The sequence below is a fragment of the Prionailurus viverrinus genome, chromosome B3 (assembly GCF_022837055.1).
Source record: "Prionailurus viverrinus isolate Anna chromosome B3, UM_Priviv_1.0, whole genome shotgun sequence".
In the NCBI taxonomy this organism is placed as follows: Eukaryota; Metazoa; Chordata; class Mammalia; order Carnivora; family Felidae; genus Prionailurus; species Prionailurus viverrinus.
In genome coordinates, this window is record NC_062566.1 from 24186158 (window position 1) to 24205802 (window position 19645).

A 19645-nucleotide genomic window follows, 5' to 3' on the forward strand; every position below is an offset into this window, starting at 1 on the left:
ATATGGAACCACAAAAGGCCCCGAATAGCCAAAGTAATTTTGAAGAAGACCAAAGTGGGAGGCATCACAATCCCAGACTTTTCCCTCTACTCAGTTGTGCTTTTCTTACATACCTAAAAATTTTTGCTTCATCTAACATCACAAATACCTCCTAGGTTTTCTTCTAAGAATTTTCTTCTAAGCTTTTTTTTTTTAGAGTTTTATAGTTTTAGCTCTTACATTTACAACCAATTTGAGTTATTTTTTATGTATCATAAAGATCTAAATTCATCTTTTTACATGTGGATATCCAACTGTCCCAGCATAATTTTTTGAAAAGATTTCCTTTCCATTCTGAATTGCCTTGGCTCCTTTGTTGAAAATCAATTGAGTCTATTTCTAGATCCATTTGTTTATCTTGACACCAATAGCACTGTGTCTTGATTACTTACTGTAGCTTTGTAGTAAGATGTGAAATCAGACACTATGAAGCATCCTCACTTTTGTTTTTCAAAACTGCTTTTGCTCGTCTGGTTCCTTCAAATTTCCATAGGAATTTTAGAATTAGCTTGTTAATTCCTACAAACACTCGCTAGGATTTTGATTGGCATAACATTGCATCTTTAGATTGATTTAAGAACTGACATCTTAACTATATTGAGTTTTACAAACCCACGAATATGGTTTATCACTCCATTTATTTTGCTCTTTGTTTCATTTTTATCAGCAATAGTTTTAGTTTTCAGTATATAGGCCTTTCTCATCTTTTGTCAAACATTTTTTCTGTCCCCTCCTGTCTCGTGTCTGTCTTGTTCAGAGACTCCAATTAACCCTATATTATGCCACCTGAAGTTGTTGCATAGCATCACATAATGTTCTTTTCATTAAAAAATGTAATAATTTCTATTACTGTATATTCAAGTTCATCAATCTTTTCTTATATAGTGTATGATCTGATGTTAATACCATTCACTGTTTTTCATCTCATATACTAATTTTCATCTCTGGAAGTTCAACTTGATTTTTTTAAATATATATCTTCCATATTCCTACTTAACTTTTGAATACATGGGATACGTTTATAATAACTGTTTAATGTGTTTGCCTGCTAAGATTTGTAGTAGTTCTGGATCAGTTTCAACTTATTAATTTTTCTTACTTTGAACACATTTCCTGCTTCTTTGCAGTTTGCAAATTTTCTTTTTAACCTATCTTTGACTGTATTAAATTTACTTTTAATAAAAATTTAATATATTTAAAGTATATAGCACATTTTAATATAAATATGTAGGGAAATGATTACTAAAGTCAAGCTAATTAACATATCCATCTCACATAGTTATCATTCTATTTCTTTTTGGTGAGATCACCTGAAATCTATATCTTAGCAAATTTCCAATATAAAATAGAGTATTATTAACTGCAGTCATCATACTTGTACATTATGTTTCTCAACTTATTTATCCTACATAACTGCAACTTTTTACTGATTGACTAGTATCTCCCAACCTCTTCACCCCTGGTAACTACCATTCTTCTACTCTCTTCTCTTTGTATATTTCACATATATGTGAGATCATGTACTATTTTTCTCTCTGGCTGGCTTATTTTACTTAGCACAATGTTCTCTGAAGTCTATCCAAGATGTCATAAATCCCAGGAACTTCTTTTTAAAGGTTGAATAAGGGCGCCTGGGTGGCTCAGTTGGTTAAGCGTCCGACTTCAGCTCAGGTCATGATCTCGCGGTCGGTGGGTTTGAGCCCCGCGTTGGACTCTGGGCTGATGGCTTAGAGCCTGGAGCCTGCTTCCGATTCTGTGTCTCCCTCTCTCTCTCTGCCCCTCCCCCATTCATGCTCTGTCTCTCTCTGTCTCAAAAATAAATTTAAAAAAAGTTAAAAAAAAAATAAAGGCTGAATAATGTTCCATTGTATATATATGCTACCATTCTTCTATTCATCTAGTGGGGGAAGAGGTGCTACTTACATAAATGGGTTAGAAAAAAGCTTAGGGTGGAAAGCTGCTCCCACAGGGTGAAAACGCCCAAAGTTAGCTAGTGAGATATTGTAATGGGATCACAAGTAATTTGTTATATGACCTGCAGGAAATTACTTTCCATCTGACACCAATATACTATTGTACTCTGGTCACAAACTCCACTTGCACCCCAGACCCTTTGCTTCTTACACATACAAGTTAATGATTACTGTCTGATTGTTTTCTTCACGTTCACCATGTTCACGCGTACAATCGTGTTTTCTTCACACTCACCATATGGGTAAGATCTTGTGAGCTCAATAAATACAGAGACAAACCACCATACCAGGCCCTTGTCTCCTCCCAGGCATTAGCCTCTCTTGTATTCAATTCTGCATCTACTCTCTTGCTGGACAAGAGAGAACTCCAGACTCATAGTCTGGGACACATCTGCAAATGGAAACAGGTTTTTTCCATTTCTTAGCTATCGTGAATAATGCTGCAAAAAACATGGGAGCACAACCATCTCTTTTGAGGTATTGATTTCATTTCCCATATACCCAGAAGAATTGCTGGATTACATTATAGTCCTTTTTTTTTAATGTTACTTATTTTTGAGAAAGAGAGCATTAACAGGGGAGGGGCAGAAAGAGGGGGATAGAGGATCTGAGGCAGGCTCCATGCTGACAGCAGTGAGCCTGATGTGGAGCTTAAACCCATGAACTGCGAGATCATGACCTGAGCTGAAATCAGATGCTCAACCGACTGAGCCACCCAGCTGCCCCTACAGTCCCATTTTTCATTTTTTGAGGAATCTCCATAATGTTTTCCATAATGGCTGAGTCAATTTACATTCCTACTAACAGTGTACAAGGGTGCCCTTTTCTCCACATCCTCACCAACATTTATCTTTTATCTTTTTATAAAAGCCACCCTAACAGGTATGAGACAATATTTCATTATGGTTTTGATTTGGATTTCCCTGATGATTAGTAATGTTGAGCACTTTTCATATACCTGTCAGCCATTTGTATGTCTTCTTTAAAAAAAAAAAAAGTCTATTCAGGTTCTTTGCACATTTTTTGGATCACATTTACAAAGGAAAAAAAACTTCTGGATTAAGTCTGTAAAGTTGTGTGGTTTTTTTGTCTTCTTTGACTCTATATTAAGATGCAATTAGTTCTATGACACTCATTAATGAGAGAGAGGAATCGTACTTAAATTTCTTAAGGTTAAAACAAAACACCTATAATTAATTCATAAGAAATCCTACATTGAGGGGCACTTGGGTGGCTCAGTTGGTTAAGCTGACTCTTGATTTTGGCTCAGGTCAGGACCCCACGGTTAGTGAGTTTGAGCCCCACATGGGGCTCTGTGCTGACAGTGCACAGTCTGCTTGGGATTCTCTCTCTCCCTCTCTTGTGTTCACTCTCTCTCTCTCTCAAAATAAATAAATAGTGCACCTGGGTAGCTAAGTTGGTTGAGCATCCAACTTCAGCTCAGGCCATGATCTTGCAGTTTGTGAGCTTGAGCCCCACATGAGGCTTGCTGCTGTCAGGGCAGAGCCAGCTTCAGTTCCTCTGTCCCCCTCTCTCTCTGTCCCTCCCCCACTCACTCTCCCTCTCAAAAATAAAAAAAAAACCATTAAAAATAGATAAAAACTTAAAAAAATACATCCTACATTTAAAATCCTATGCATGACTATTTCATAAACATTTATTTTATTATTATTTCTTATTAATACAGTATTTGTTTTCCCTAAGCCAACCACTTTCCCCAGTTGGCCTGGGGAGGTACAGGAAGACTATGCAGGGTAAATGAAACACAGGAAAAAGACCTATCAGAGGCAGAGATGGCTCCTTCGCATGCTAAAGAGGATGAGAAAGGCCACCATCAGGTAAAATAACCCATGTCTGAGAGGACAAAGCCCAGAATGGTGTAGGAGAAGAGGTGTTGCTTCAGAGAAGGGTTTCTGGCATAACCAATGATGAAACTCCTAAACATAGTCCCATTTCTGACCCCAGAGCCAGCCACCCCCACTGTGGAAGGCTTAGATTCAATGAACTTGGCTGCACTGTATCAATGTCCTGTGAAATGATGCTGGCTTGGAAACTGCACCTAGTATAAATGAGGTCAGGTGACATGGGGCTGCCAAGCTGCTGAAGCTTTCATCTGTCAGTGATCGGCTCAACAGCTGAAAAGTGTTCCTGACCAAGAAGGGAGTTGAGACAAACTTTGTGCAGGCATACATTTTTAGGGGAGGAGGGCTGTAGCAGGAAAGCTGCTCCTAGTGCAGAGAAGACAGATATAGACAGTTATTTTAGTATTTCATCTACCTAAAATAATAGGGACGAAAGGCATACACATACATTTTCCTCAAAAACAAAGAAGAGCTAAAGATGTTGAAGGGCCACATTTTTAAATTGGATTAGTTGAGGGGCTCCTGGGTGGTTCAGTCAGTTAAGCATCTGGCCCTTGATTTCAGCTCAGGTCATGATCTCACCGTTTGTGAGTTTGAGCCCCACATGGGGCTCTGTGCTGACAGTGCAGAGTCTGCTTGGGATTCTCTTTCTCCCTCTCTCTCTGCCCCTTCCCAACTTGGGTGCACAAGTGCGTGCTCTCTCTCTCTCTCTCTCAAAATAAATAAACTTTAAAAAATTGGATTAGTTAATTTTTTGCTATTGAGTTGTACAAGTTTCTTATATATATATACACGTTGGTGCTTCACCCCTTATCTCACCCCTTATCTCAAGTATTTTCTCCTACTCCTTAGGCTATATTCTCGTTTTATTAATTGTTTCTTTGGTTGTGCAGAAACTGTTATATTTGATGAAGTCCCATGGTACTCTATATAGAAAACCCAAAAGACTCCACAAAAAAATTGTTAGAACTGATACATGAATTCAGTAAAGGTGCAGTATACAAAATTGACATGCAGAAATCTGTTGTATTTCTAAACACAAATAATGAAGCAGCAGAAAGAGAAATTAAGGGGGCACCTGGGTGGCTCAGTTGGTTAAGCATCTGACTTCAGCTCAGGCCATGATCTCACACAGTTTGTGAGTTCGGGCCCCATGCCAGGCTCTGTGCTGACAGCTCAGAGCCTGGAGCCTGCTTCAGATTCTGTCTCCCTCTTTCTCTGCCCCTCCCCCACTTGCGTTCTGTTTCTCTCTCTCAAAAATAAACATTAAAAAATGTTTTAATTAAAAAAAATAAAGAGAAATTAAGGGATTATTTACAATTACACCAAGAACAATAAGATACCTAGGAATAAACCTAACCAAAGATCTGAAAGACCTATACTCTGAAAACCATAAAGTACTGATAAAAGAAAATGAAAAGTACACAAAGAAATGGAAAGATTTTCCATACTCATGGATCAGAAGAACAAATACTGTTAAAATGTCTATACTACCCAAAGCAATCTACACATTTAATGTAATCCTTATCAAATTACCAGCAGCATTTTTCACAGATGTAGAACAAACAATTCTAAAATTTGTATGGAACCACAAAGACCATGAATAGCCAAAACAATCCTAAAAAAGAAATGCAAAGCTGGTGGCATCACAATTTTGGACTTCAAGTTTACTACAAAGCTGTACCTGTAGTGTATGTAGTAGCACAAAAAGAGACACAAAGATAAATAGAACAGAATAGAAAGCCCAGAAATGGACCTACAACTATATGGTCAATCTTCGACAAAGCAGAAAAGAATATCCAATGGAAAAAAGACAGTCTCTTTAACCAAAGTGTTGGGAAAACTGGACAGCATAATGTAAAAGGATGAAACTGGACCATTTTCTTACACCATACACAAAAATGGATTACAGACCTAAATGTGAGACAGGAAACCATAAAAATCCTAGTGGAGAAAACAAGCAGTAGTAACCTCTTTGACACTGGCCACAGCAACTTTTTTCCAGATATGTCTCCTGAGGCAAGGGAAACAAAAGCAAAAATAAACTATCGGGACTTGATCAAAATAAAAAACTTATGCACAGTGAAGTAAACAATCAACAAAACTATAAGGCAATCTACTGAATGGGAGAAGATATTAGCAAATGACATATCCCATAAATGGTTAGTGTCCAAAATCTATAAGGAATTGATACATGTCAACACCCATAAAACAAATAATCCAACTGGAAAAGGGCAGAAGACATGAATAGACATTTTTCCAAAGAAGACACACAGATGGCCAATGGACACATGAAAAGATGCTCAACTATCACTCACCATCAGGGAAATACAGATCAAAACCACAGTGAGATACCACCTCACACCAGTCAGAATGGTTAAAATTAACAACACATGGGGCGCCTGGGTGGCGCAGTCGGTTAAGCGTCCGACTTCAGCCAGGTCACGATCTCGCGGTCCGTGAGTTCGAGCCTCGCGTCAGGCTCTGGGCTGATGGCTCGGAGCCTGGAGCCTGTTTCCGATTCTGTGTCTCCCTCTCTCTCTGCCCCTCCCCCGTTCATGCTCTGTCTCTCTCTGTCCCAAAAATAAATAAACGTTGAAAAAAAAAATTTTTTTTAAATTAACAACACAGGAAAACAGATGTCGGTGAGGATGCAGAGAAAGAGGAACCCTTTTATACTTTGGTGGGAATGCAAACTGGTGCAGCCACTGGAGAACAGTATGGAGGTTCTTCAAAAAGTTAAAAATATAACTACCCTAACATCCAGCAATTGCACTACTATTTACCCAAAGAATACAAAAACCCTAATTCAAAGGGATACATGCACCCCAATGTTTATTGCAATATTATCTACAATAGCCAAATTATGGAAAGAGCCCAAGTGTCCAAGAACTGAGGAATGGATAAAAAAGAAGTGGTTTTTATACAATGGAATGTTAGCCATAAAAAAGAATGAAATCTTGCCATTTGCAATGATGTGGATGGAGCTAGAACATATTATGCTAATAAGCAAAATAAATCAGTCAGAGAAGAACAATATCATATGATTTCACCCACATGTGGAATTTAATAAACAAAACAAATGACCGTAAAGAAAAAAAAATGGAGAGGCAAACCAAGAAACAGAATCTTAACTATAGAGGAACAAAGTTATGGTTACCAGAGGGGAGTTGGGGGGTGGGGGATGGGTGAAATAGGTGATGGGGATTAGGAGTGTACTTGTGATGAGCACCAGGTGTTGTATGTAAGTGTTGAATCACTATATTGTACACCTGAAGCTAATATTACACTGTGTGTTAACTAACTGGAATATGAATATTATAAAAATTCATTGACTGTAAATGCTTGATTTAGTTTTGTGCTCTTGATTCTGTTCCATTGGTCTACATGTGTGTTTTAATTACAATAACTTTGTAATATAATTTGAAGACATGAAATGTAATGCCTCCAACTTGCTTTTTCTTTCTAAAGATTGCTTTGGCTATTCAGGGTCTTTTGCGGTTCCAAATTTTAGGTTTTTTTTTTTTTCTACTTCTGTGAAAAACACTATTGGAATTTTGATAGCAATTTCATTAAATCTGTATATCCCCCTGGGTAGTATAGACATTTTAACAATATTAATTCTTCTAATCCGTGAACATGGGATATCTTTGCATTTTTGTGTCTTTGATTTCTCTTATAAATATTTTATAGTTTTCAATGTATAGATCTTTGGCCTCCTTGCTTAAATTTATTTCTAAGTAATGATTTTGGTGGTATTACAAATAGAATTGTTTTGTTGATTTCCTTCCTTTTCAAATAGATCATTTTTGGTATAATGAATTATAATTTTTCTTACATGTTTTTTTGTATCCTGCAAATTTACTGAAGCCGTTTATTAGTTCTAATAGTTTATTAATGGAGTATTTAGGGTTTTCTACATATAAAATCATATCGCTTGCAAACAGATAATTTAATTTATTCCTTTTAGATAGGATGCCATTATTAAAAAAAAAAGTCTGGTTGCTCTTCTAGTACTTCCAGTGTGAAAGTGAACATCCTTGCCTTGTACTGGAAAAGTACAAGAGACAAAACGATCAGTTTTTTCCCACTGATAATGATGTTGGTTGTGGAATTTTCATAAATGGTCTTTATGTTGAGGAAATTTCCTCTATACCTATTTTCTTGAGAATTTTTATCATTAATGGATGTTGAACTTTGTCAACTACTTTTTCTGCATCTAATGTGGTTATTGTGTGGTTTTTATCTTTATTCTGTTAATGTGGTCTTTCACATTGATTTCATATGTTAAACCAACAGGTTGGTAAGTTTTGATTGGATGCAAGGCAGTGAATTGTACCTGTTGGGTATTGGGTTTTTTGTTTGTTTGGTGTGTGTGAGTGTGTGTGTGCATGTGCGTGTGTTTGTTTTTGTTGTTATTGCTGTCTTACTGAGATTTAATCTGGGATGCAGTTATTTGGAAATTTTTAAGGTTTGTCAGGCAGGGCTGGAACAGTGCTTAAATATAGGGCTAATTATTCCCCTCTACTGGGGAAACACTCTGCTCTGTAGTCTCCTTAATGTCCCACGAGTAACAATTTTTTGTTTTGTTTTGTTTTTTAACTTTTTGGAACAGACATTTTTCCGAGCCCTGTGTGAGTACTGGACATCTCTAATCCTTTCAAGTAATTCTATACCTAACCTCAAGTATTTCCCTACTACATATGTGCTGATTAATATTCAGCTGAATACTTGAACTGGAGATCTCTGGAATTTTCTCTATGCAGCTATCTTTTCCAGTACTCTGTTCACTGAATTATAACCACCTCAACCTTTCTAGACTCTGAATTTCATCTTCTTAACTCAGGGAGTCTACCAAGCTCAGCCTGGGTTCCGCCTTTCTGTGCCACAGCCTGTAAACTATTTCAACGCAATAATCTGAAGCAATCATTGGCTTACTTCTGTTTCCCATCTCTTAGGGATCATGATCCTTTGTCTCCTGATGTCCAATGTCTTGAAAACCTGTGTTTCATGTATTATATCCATTTTTTTTTTTTACAGTTTCAAGTAGAAGGTAAATCCAGTCCTAGTACCTGCTACTCCATCTTAGCCAGAAGTAGAAGTCTCAAGAAACTTCTCAAACGTTAATTGGTCTATAAGTTTCCCAAAGTTTTGCCTATCCTTACACAGGTAAATATCCTTTTCTCTATATACCAGCCCACTTCAAATAACAGGTGGCTCAGCCTGTTAAGCTTCCAACTTTGGCTGAGGTAATGATATCACAGTTCATAAGTTCAAGCCCCGCCCCTTGGTACCCTTGTCTCTCTACCCTTTCCCTGCATGCACTCTCTTTCTCTCTCTCTCTCAAAAATAAACAAATATTAAAAAAATTACTTCTGGAGAAACTAATCCCTTACATATGTGTAACACATTATAACACATTATAGCTAAAAACATAATTTCACATACTGAGATAACATGGTTTTCTCTGGGGGAAAAAAAATGACCGGTGTCATGCTAATAAGAAATCCATTTTAATGTGAAAAAGAAATCCATCTTAATGTCAAAACTCATAGAAAAGTTTTCTTGAGTCAACCTTTTTGGATAGATCCAAATCTCTACATGTAACAACAACAATCTCATCCAGGGCTTTAAAACGAGCATTTTATTTTGAATTTACTCACTGTGGTGGGCACTGGTACTGCTTGTCTCTACCAGGTTGATATCATACTGGACTGAACTGGCCCTCTGAAGGTGGCCCTTCCTGACAGTAAAGAAGAAACACACAAATAAAAAGCAGGTAAGTGGAAAAGCAGAGGGAAATTTAAACTTGAAAATTTGGAGGTCTATTTTCTTTTTTCTTTTTTTTTCCAACGTTTATTTATTTTTGGGACAGAGAGAGACAGAGCATGAACGGGGGAGGGGCAGAGAGAGAGGGAGACACAGAATCGGAAGCAGGCTCCAGGCTCTGAGCCATCAGCCCAGAGCCTGACGCGAGGCTCGAACTCACGGACCGTGACATCGTGACCTGGCTGAAGTCAGACGCTTAACCGACTGCGCCACCCAGGCGCCCCTGGAGGTCTATTTTCTTCTCCAGAACTACCTGAAACTGACAGGGCTGCCCTAAAACTGTGCCCCATTATTCAACAAATCCACCAAGTCAGGGAGTTCATTATGGGGACTTCAGATGCTGATGATGCACTTAGTTCTTTTCCTTTGAAATTGGAAAGCTATTATTAATGTAATGTTTTTGTAATGTTTTAATGTTTAGTGTAATGTTTTTGCCCTTTTAAAAGAGGTTTTCATTATTAGCTGAGACATTTGTGATATGGGGTGGCTTTACTCACTATTAATGACATTGAAAACCTCATTTTGTGCCTTTTTAAGGTTGTAGTTCATCCATCTTTTAGGTCATCTGGCCAATTAATATGGGTTATAATTGTATTCAGATGATCATGACAGTTTTTTTAAACTACTTTTAATATTAAACAAGATTTTGAAATGTACACTTGCTCTAATTTTTTTCAGTGTCAGTGCTTAGAGTATATATTAGTGAAAATGAATTCAAAACCATTTTACCACAGCAAAATGAAATGTGTCTTCTAAAAAACCCTGATTCCTCCTCATGAAACATTACTGATTCTAGGCTAGATTTCAGCATTAGTGAGGTATCATTTTTGACCTCATTCAAAGATCACACTAGTTACTAAATTTCAAAAGACCCACATTTAAAGCAATTTCAACCACTAATGGACCCCAAAACTATTTTAGTAAACAGACTTGGTTTCATTCTTGAAAGCACCACTCTGACAAATACATTTCATTTGGTCAATACCTATGAGCCCAAATCATAAGTGTAGCTTCTATAAGCAATAGCGACTCATTTTCAAATTAATTCTATTCTTGGCATCGTTAAGGCCATGACTCTGCTTATATTCTCATTAAAAAATGGGAAATACACAATTTCAAACATATTGCAACCCTATCTGAAAATTTTTCAAGAATGCTATTTTCTTTAAGAATGGTAAGGATGTGGGGTGCCTGGATGGCTGAGTCGGTTAAGCATCCGATTTTGGCTCAGGTCACGATCTCACGTTCTATGGGTTCAAGCTCCACATCAGGATCTGTGCTGACAGCTTGGAGCCTGGGGCCTGCTTCAGATTCTGTGTGTGTGTCTCTCTCTCTGCCCCTCCCCAGCTTGCTCTCTCTCTCTCTCTGTCTCTATCTCTCTCAAAAGCAAATAAACATTTAAAAAAAGTTTTTTCTCTTTTAATATACAAACTAGATAAAATACATTAGTTAATAACTTTATACCAAGTTTGTGTTCTTATAGTAATGGAATAATTCCAAGATCATAGTTTTTTAATACATTACTGAACTTGGTTTGCTAATTTTTAATCTTTTATATCTAGGTTAAATGAATAAGATTGGCTCATAATTTTCCTTTTTTTTTTTTTTTAAGTAGGCTTCATGCCCAGTGCAGAGCCCAATGTGGGGCTTAAATTCACTACCTTGAGATCGAGACCTGAGCTAAGATCAAGAGGCAAATGCTTAATCAACTGAGGCACCCACGTGTCCCTTGGCTCATAATTTTTTTGTTCATACTGTGATGGTTAATTTTAGGTATCAACCTGGCTGGGCCATGGTGCCCAGATATTTGGTCAAACATTATTTTGGATGTTTCTATAAGAGTGTTTTTTTTTAATTAATTTTTAAATCTATGTATTTTGAGTAAAGCAGATTGCCTTCCATGACGGGGGTGGGCTTCATCTAATCAGTCTAAGGCCTTAAAAAGAACAAAGACTGACCTCTTTTGAGTAAGAAGAAATTGTGTCAGCAGATAGCCTTCAGAGCTGAACTGCAACACTCACTATTCTCTGAGTCTCCTGTCTGCCAGGCCACCATGAAGACTATTGACATGCCAGCCTCCACAACTTAATGAGCCAATTCCTTAAAATAAATCTGTCTCTCTGCACATTCTATTGGTTCTATTTGTATGGATAATGCTAACTAACACACATACTAGCCATTACAGGTTACACTCTATCTCCCAGAATTCACAAATTGAAGCACTTATTCCTAATGTAACTATGTTTGGAGACAGAGCTTTTAGGGAGGTAATTAAGGTTAAATAGGGTTAGAACAGCATGTGGGAATGAGAGATATTGTAGCTATCTTTGGGAAAATACAATCTGATACAATGGGTTTCTATTGAAATTTTTTTATCTGAAGTAAAACATGAGACTGCTTAAATGATATATTTTAGAATAAAATATGTAATTATATGTTTTAAAAGAGCAGTCTCTCTCCAACTTTTAATTACTCTATGGTATAAAGTAATTCAGAAAGGAGGATTTTATGAAATATAATTTTACATATATATAAAACCTTTCCTAGAATATAAACTTCTTAAGCCCTTTTGCATCTCTTTTATTATTACCCGCACCTCCATTTTCACAAGTATTACGAGAACATAGTATTAAAAGTATTTCACAAGTATTACAGTGTGCACTTAATAAATAGTAGTAATGAGAGTTATAATACCAGATAACTCCTAAACTTATAAATTCTATATTTATTATTTTCATAAAATTCCAGAAAAAGGTGAAGACCAAAACTAATAAATGAAAGTAATCTCCACCACATTTTATTGCTTCATATGAGTAATTTTTCCTTTTGTCTTATGAGTTACAAGTCTTCCCAAATTAATTGCCTCCTTATTTGTCTCTCTCCAAGTTGATTATCCAAGTTGATTGTCCTCTACAATTAGGGAACATGTCTGTCTTGTTCACTATTGTATTCTTTTTTTTTTTAATATAATGTATTGTCAAGTTAGCTAACATACAGTGTATACAGTGTGCTCTTGGCTTTGGAAGTAGATTCCTCACTATTGTATTCTTTATTCTTAGCACAATGCCTAGCACATAGTAGGCACTAAATGAAGAATTAATCCTAGATATTAACCACAGGCCTTAAATTCATATTTACAATGTTGCATAAGTTGTTTCCTTCCTTTCACATTCAAAATGTACTTTAAATAGACCTAGCCCTAATATTTAGGTGCTTTGGCATGATGACTTTAGTGAATGTGGGTCTACCTAATTAGTTTACAGAAATCAACGCTTGATGTCAGTAACAAAGAACAAATAGAGACTATTTAAGATACTTTCAAAATGACTTATTAATTTAATAACAACAACTGTATTAGAGAACTTTAAATAGAAATCACTATCTGTAAAAATATCTAGATCCAAAGGGCATATTAGTTATTTAGTAGAAAAACTACTTTATGCATTACTTTTTTCTTTTCAAAAGTGTGTTTCTATTTTGGTTACCTGAAAAGGAAGTAGGAAGGAAGTAGGGCTCCAATGATAAGAGTTCCTAGAAGAATAGTCAATGACACAAAAGCTGCAAACAGGTCACTTTTAGTTTGGGTGCTGGAGCTTGGGAGAAAAACCTCTTCACAACGAGCTCCTGTATAATTTTCAGTGCATCTACAGAATAAAATTTTAGGTAAAGAACTGCATTCTCTGTTCCATTAACTAATATAGAAAACAAAAGGTTTTCAGCTGGTATGAAGAGTAAAGAAGACTAATTTTTCAGGTTGTGAATATAAAGTAGGCATGCTTTCCTATAATGTTCACAGAGCTACAGTTATAATAAAACACATTAGCATATGCAATCTAATCTTTCTAATCTTCCTTTTCTGGTTTTCTCAGTGCTTAGAAACTCCAGAGAAATTAAAACATATTAAGTCCTCTTATCTTCTAGATTTTCAATAATGTAATTATCTACACTTAAATTTATCTGAGATTTATTTTGTTACATCCAGTATAGATGCGTGTTTAAATGTACTTTTCTACAATATTGCTAACTGCTTATTCTCACCCTACTTATTAAATAATCATTCCCTTTCCTACTGCTTAATAGGGCCTCTGTTAACATGTCAAATCTATATAAAGAACATTTCTTTCTATTCTGCCATGTTCTACACATCTAATGTTCTACTACACTGCTTCAACATGGTTGCTTTATAATATGTTTTAATATCTGGTAGTTCTATTTCCTATAATTTCCTTTTCTAGAATATTTTTTATATTTTCACTTGCCAACCAAATATTTTATGGTAAATTTTATTTTTTTATGTAGGCTCTATACTGAATGTGGGGCTTAAACTCACAACCCTGAGATCAAGAGTCACATGCTCTACCAACTAAACCAGCCAGGTACTTCTGCCAACCAAATATTTTAAAGGCAATTACTTTCAGCTCCTTAAAACTATATGGCAAAGGACTATAATCTTTCATAATATAAATCAGTTCCTTTTACCCTATTAATATGTTCAAAGAATTATAAAACACAGAGATTGAGGGGCGCCTGTGTGGCTCAGTCCATTCAGCATCTGACTTCGGCTCAGGTCATGATCTCACTGTTCATGGGTTCAAGCCCTGCATCGGACTCTATGCTGACAGCTCAGAGCCTGGAGCCTGCTTCAGATTCTGTGTCTCCCTCTCTCTTTGCCCTTCCCCTACTCTCCTCTATCTCTCTTTCAAAAATAAGTAATAAAAACATTAAAAAAATTTTTTTAACTTTAAAAAAAACACAGAGATTGATATGGATTAATAAGAATGACACTGTTTGGCACCAAATCAATTTCATTATTTTGTAGTTGCAGTTAAAATAAATAACGGTATACATTGTTTAATAAACCTAAGAAGTTATGGAGTAAATTTCACTTAGCAATAATTCAGTGTAAAAAAATATATGTGTATGAGTGTATGTATGCATGGGCATGTACATGTATAAAAAAGTGTGTATATGTGTACATTATATGTGTGTGTGTGTGTGTGTATTTTTCTTCTTTAAGCTGGTATTACCAAAACTAGAAATGTTGATCTATCTCCTTTCTCCCACCTTAGTGAATTACTAACAAAGTTTTGATAACTAATGTGATACACTAATAATATACATAGATATAAGAAAAGATCAAGATATAGTACAAGATATATCAATCTTACTTAAATGAGATATCTTACTTAAATATGAAAGATGGTTTATTAATCCCAAACCCTACCCACTGTGAGGCGGTAGCATTATTGGTTATAGAGTATCAGTTTGAGCAAAAAAGCAGTCTCAATTCTCTCAAACTACTGTAAAGATGGAGCTGAGACACAGGAAAAAAAGGCAAGGAAATAACATGAGTGGAAAACTGAAGTGGCAATAATATTATTTGGGGAAAACACAATTATCTAATAAAATAGAAAATACTTCTTTTTCCATAGACTGAGTCAAATAAATAAATGTGAAGAGAAAAAAAAATAATGAAAATAACTTCTTTCTCCTATAACTCCACATCCCACTCCTCAAAGGGGAATAAATAGACACACACACACACACTACCTGGAATGTCAACATAGCAACTGTCATAAAAACTGATACATATATCATCACAAAATAACCAAAGGAAAGGGGCATTCCACACAGTAAAAAAACAAAAACAAAAACTAGGTTCTAAATTTAGTTGGCCAAAGTATCTCTAAAATGACCAAAAAAAAAAAAAAAAGAGGAAAAACTCCCCTAGCTTCTTTAATTTTTAAAATTAGAATTCTAAATTTAGAATTAGAAGATAAATAACAATTATTTGTGACTTCTGAAGGTTTTTAAGGAAAAGGCTTAGCTACTGAAAGAAAGTTGGTGTCATAGCTTTATTTATTTATTTATTTATTTTTTAATGAAATTTATTGTCAAATTGGTTTCCATACAACACCCAGTGCTCATCCCAAAAGGTATCCTCCTCAATACCCATCACCCACTCTCCCCTCCCTCCCACCCAGTGTCGTAGCTTTAAAATAATTTTAGAAATAATGTGCAAATGGGGCTTAGTTTCTACTCTAGAAAAGATAATTAGAACCCTAAAGAAATAAATCCAGAAATGAGACAGCATAATTCTTCTTCATAAGTAGGATTTCTTAAAAGCCTATAAACTCATTACTCAAATTTCTTTTTTTTTTTTTTTTAATTTTTTTTTCAACGTTTATTTATTTTTGGGACAGAGAGAGACAGAGCATGAACGGGGGAGGGGCAGAGAGAGAGGGAGACACAGAATCGGAAGCAGGCTCCAGGCTCTGAGCCATCAGCCCAGAGCCCGACGCGGGGCTCGAACTCACGGACCGCGAGATCGTGACCTGGCTGAAGTCGGACGCTTAACCGACTGCGCCACCCAGGCGCCCCGTCATTACTCAAATTTCTTAATGCTGCTCAAGGTTAGGTAAGATTGAACTTGAAGGAAGATGACAAACTAGGTGATGGAACTAACTAAAAATGTTTTACCTGGACGATAAAAACTTTGAGTTGAAAGGAGTCAGGGGAATGGTATAATAGACATTGAGCGGTCAGATCAGGTGATAAACAAACAAAAAGGAATATAAAGGAAATCAACACTAGAGTGTTGTTCTGTGGTCTTACAGCAGGGCAAAGCAAACACATACGCTTGTGGGAAAGTAAAAACATGTTGCTATCTTTAAATAAAGCAAGGTCAAGAAAAAAAAATCCTGTTATTTTTTAACTAGTCAAATTAGAATTTAGAGAAAGGCAAAGAGAAATTTAAATATTATGTTGAAGAAGTAGGAATTATTAACCTAAAAATTAATTTTAAATTTTTAGATATTTATCATACAAAAAAGTAAACACAGCTTACCAATGAGTGTGTATATGGATTATGATTTTCTTTTTAAGATTTTTTAGTTTTTTAAGTAATCTCTGCACCCAACATAGAGATCAAACTCCTGACCCCAAGATCAAGAGCTGCATGCTCTACCAACTGAGCCAACTGAACCAGCAAGGCACACCTGGATTCCACTTTTAAAGCTCAAGCTCATTTATGAAAATGTTACAACCTCAGTTACAACATAAAAGTGAAATTTCAGGCAGACAGTTAACCAATTATTTTATGGGTAAAGAGGGCAAATTAAGAAGATCTAGCCAGACAACTGGTAGTACTAGTTGAAGCAAGACAGAAAGATAAGGTATTGCACCAGCATTTTACACAAAACTGAGTACACAGAACTAAGTAGCCTTCAGTCTTTATGCAACTATATTGCTAAATTATTTCTGGACCTCATTTCTGCACAGACCGCCAAGTAGCAAACAGTTGTGACATCTAGTGTCTACCTAGTGAGGGAGATCATGTACATTTTCCTGGAACTGAAAGATGAAACCTGGAATAGATATAACTCCCAAGCCCCAAATCCGGTCATGATTTGGTTTTCTGGCTGAATACCGCCAATAATCTTTCCCTAAAACCAGAGGCTATGTATGGTACATTGCACATGAAATAAATTCATTAGATTATACAGCACTTAAAGTAAGTTGTTACACATTAGAGACCTTTACCATAATAAAAGAACCAAGTTTTTAATCATGTAAACAAATATAGTGCATTTAGCTTCAAGAAAGAGTATTCAACTATGAGCTAGAAAAAACTAATTTCTTGAACCCACACTTGTGCTTGTTGGCTGTGTGACCTTGTACAAGTCACTTAAACTCTCTTAAGACTCCGTAAAATCAAAATAACAACACTTGCTTTAGCTATTTCATAGGGCTATTGTCAGAATCAAACAATGTCTAAAAGTGCTTTGAATGTTGAAACACACTATACAAATGGAACTGAAATTAGTGACTTTATAAAGACCATGTTTACATCTCATATTGGACTATAGGGAATATAATGCCTAAGAAAAATTATAGCCAGAAAAGGTTAAGAGCATGACAACCAATAAATGCTACTGTTTATTAGTAGTAGTAGTAAATATTTCTCAGAAACAAGTCTGTATTATAGAATAGCTCACTAACCAAGTGGAGACTCAATGTCAATATCACTTTACTTGGAATAATCTATTCTGGAAAGCAAAAGTACAATACTGGCACATGCCAAAATTGAATTACATTGACCAATACTCTGTAGCATAATAAAAGTTCAACCTGAAATCCATGAAAAATAGTTAAAACAAAACAAAATAAAACTATTAGAGTGTTCAAGAAATATGAACTGACAACATGAGCTTGAACCCCTTTAGTAGTCCAGGACATAAAATAATACACAAACACGCCAACATCCTATGAAACTCCTACTGGAATTTTGGAAGCAAGAACTCAATTAGGGAAGACTAATTCATGACCTTTTCCTCTTTTATTAACTAGTGCCATAAAGGTAACTTCATTAAGTATTTACTAGATTCTTAACACTACAGATACTTAGCTAATTAATATTCAATCCTGCAAAAATTTTGTTTAATGTTATATTTATATGATTACTAGCACCACAAAAAAACAAATAATTACTACACTTCATATGTGTAAGTATAATCTAACCTTAGTTAAAAGCAAAATCTATTAGACTCTTTCAAGATTGACTATTAACCAGATAATTCATATGCTGAAATGGACTACCAATTAAATCTGAATATAAATGGATAAAACATTGCATAAAGAAGAATTCACATTTGTCATGTTGTAGGGCATTGTTATAGTTTTATTGTGAAAAGTTCTACTTTTTTAGCTTAAACAAATCACTGAAATATTGAAGTATTTTATTTACTAAAACAAGCTAAGGCACAATGAATGAAGGAAGCATGTGAACAAATGGTGAGCTTATAAACTGGGAACAGCTGGAATGACTTATGCTCGTAAATCACCGGACACTCAATTCAACCACAGTTCTAAGTGGACAATATTCATGCTGGCATCTTACCTTCCCAGGCTTCAGGTCTCAACAACCTTCTAATGCAGGGAAAATCTCATGCCCCAACTTGGAATAAGACAAAGAAAAGCCAGCATCAGTTCACTTCCTGACAAAAGAAGTTAAGTATTAGAGCTAGGCAAAAGTCACAATTGTCACTTTGCATGGTATTCCTACACTGAAAATGAAATCTTACTGATGAGAAATGTGAATATTTTTCAGTTGTCTTCTAATGGAAATGGTGGATAATAAAGACACTAAAAGGGTAAGGGAAATTCATAAGCAAATGCATAATCTGATACAACTTCATTATGCAACAAATAAGAAAATGAAGGAGCTTTAAAGATATATATTGTCTTTCATTGGCACTGTGCTCCCTAGAACAGCAATAAGCTAACCCAAGTTAGGTCTGAAGAATCATTTCTACTCTTGGACAAATGACACAAATCACTAAGACAAACTCAGAAGATAAGGAGACCTAAGAGAGAAGGAATGCTTCCACTGTTTCATAACCATATTCCACCATGTTTGATAAGCATAGTGTCTGATCTGGAAAAATGTGAGGTTTCAAGATTTATCCTCTTATAAGTTTTGTTCTAAGCATGGTAAAATCAAGATAGATGTATCAATTGTTTCTGTTGAGTATTCTAATGAACACTATCAGAAATAAGATTATTACTGTGAAAAGTGCTAACAAAATGCATAACTAAACAGAGCAACTGTTTTATGCATTTGCAAATAAGCTTCAAAGGTGGCTATTTCCCTTTTGTAATGGTGTTCTAAAGATCAGTTTAAATCCTGACGTTTAATAAAGTATATGGTACAGTGCCAAAAGTCAAATTAAAGAGGACTTTGTTGTGATTAATATCACAGTAGCATTTGAACTTTTTTCTTTGTACTATAACCCTCAACTAAATTTAGAGATGAAAAAAACAGAAGTCTTATCTATAAAGAGTGCCAAGACTCAGCCTATTTTAACCAAATGGCTTTCAGAAAACTTTAAAACTTTCTGTGGCTAATAAAACAACTCATAAAATCCAGATTTCTTCTGGTAA

At 35.6% G+C, this 19645-nt stretch overlaps 1 protein-coding gene and 1 pseudogene across 1 annotated transcript in view; both read right to left on the reverse strand.

The window, feature by feature from the left end:
• The window catches only part of NRG4 (neuregulin 4), a 118408-nt gene that overhangs the window by 21000 nt on the left and 77763 nt on the right, over positions 1 to 19645 (reverse strand). The window contains exons 3-4 of the mRNA XM_047863182.1: positions 13189 to 13347; positions 9538 to 9617 (exon numbers count right to left, since the gene is read on the reverse strand). Coding sequence (XP_047719138.1) covers positions 9538 to 9617; positions 13189 to 13347 — 239 coding nt within the window. The remainder of the gene's footprint in view (positions 1 to 9537; positions 9618 to 13188; positions 13348 to 19645) is intronic.
• LOC125167436 (ATP synthase F(0) complex subunit C2, mitochondrial-like) lies at positions 3794 to 4275 on the reverse strand (annotated as a pseudogene).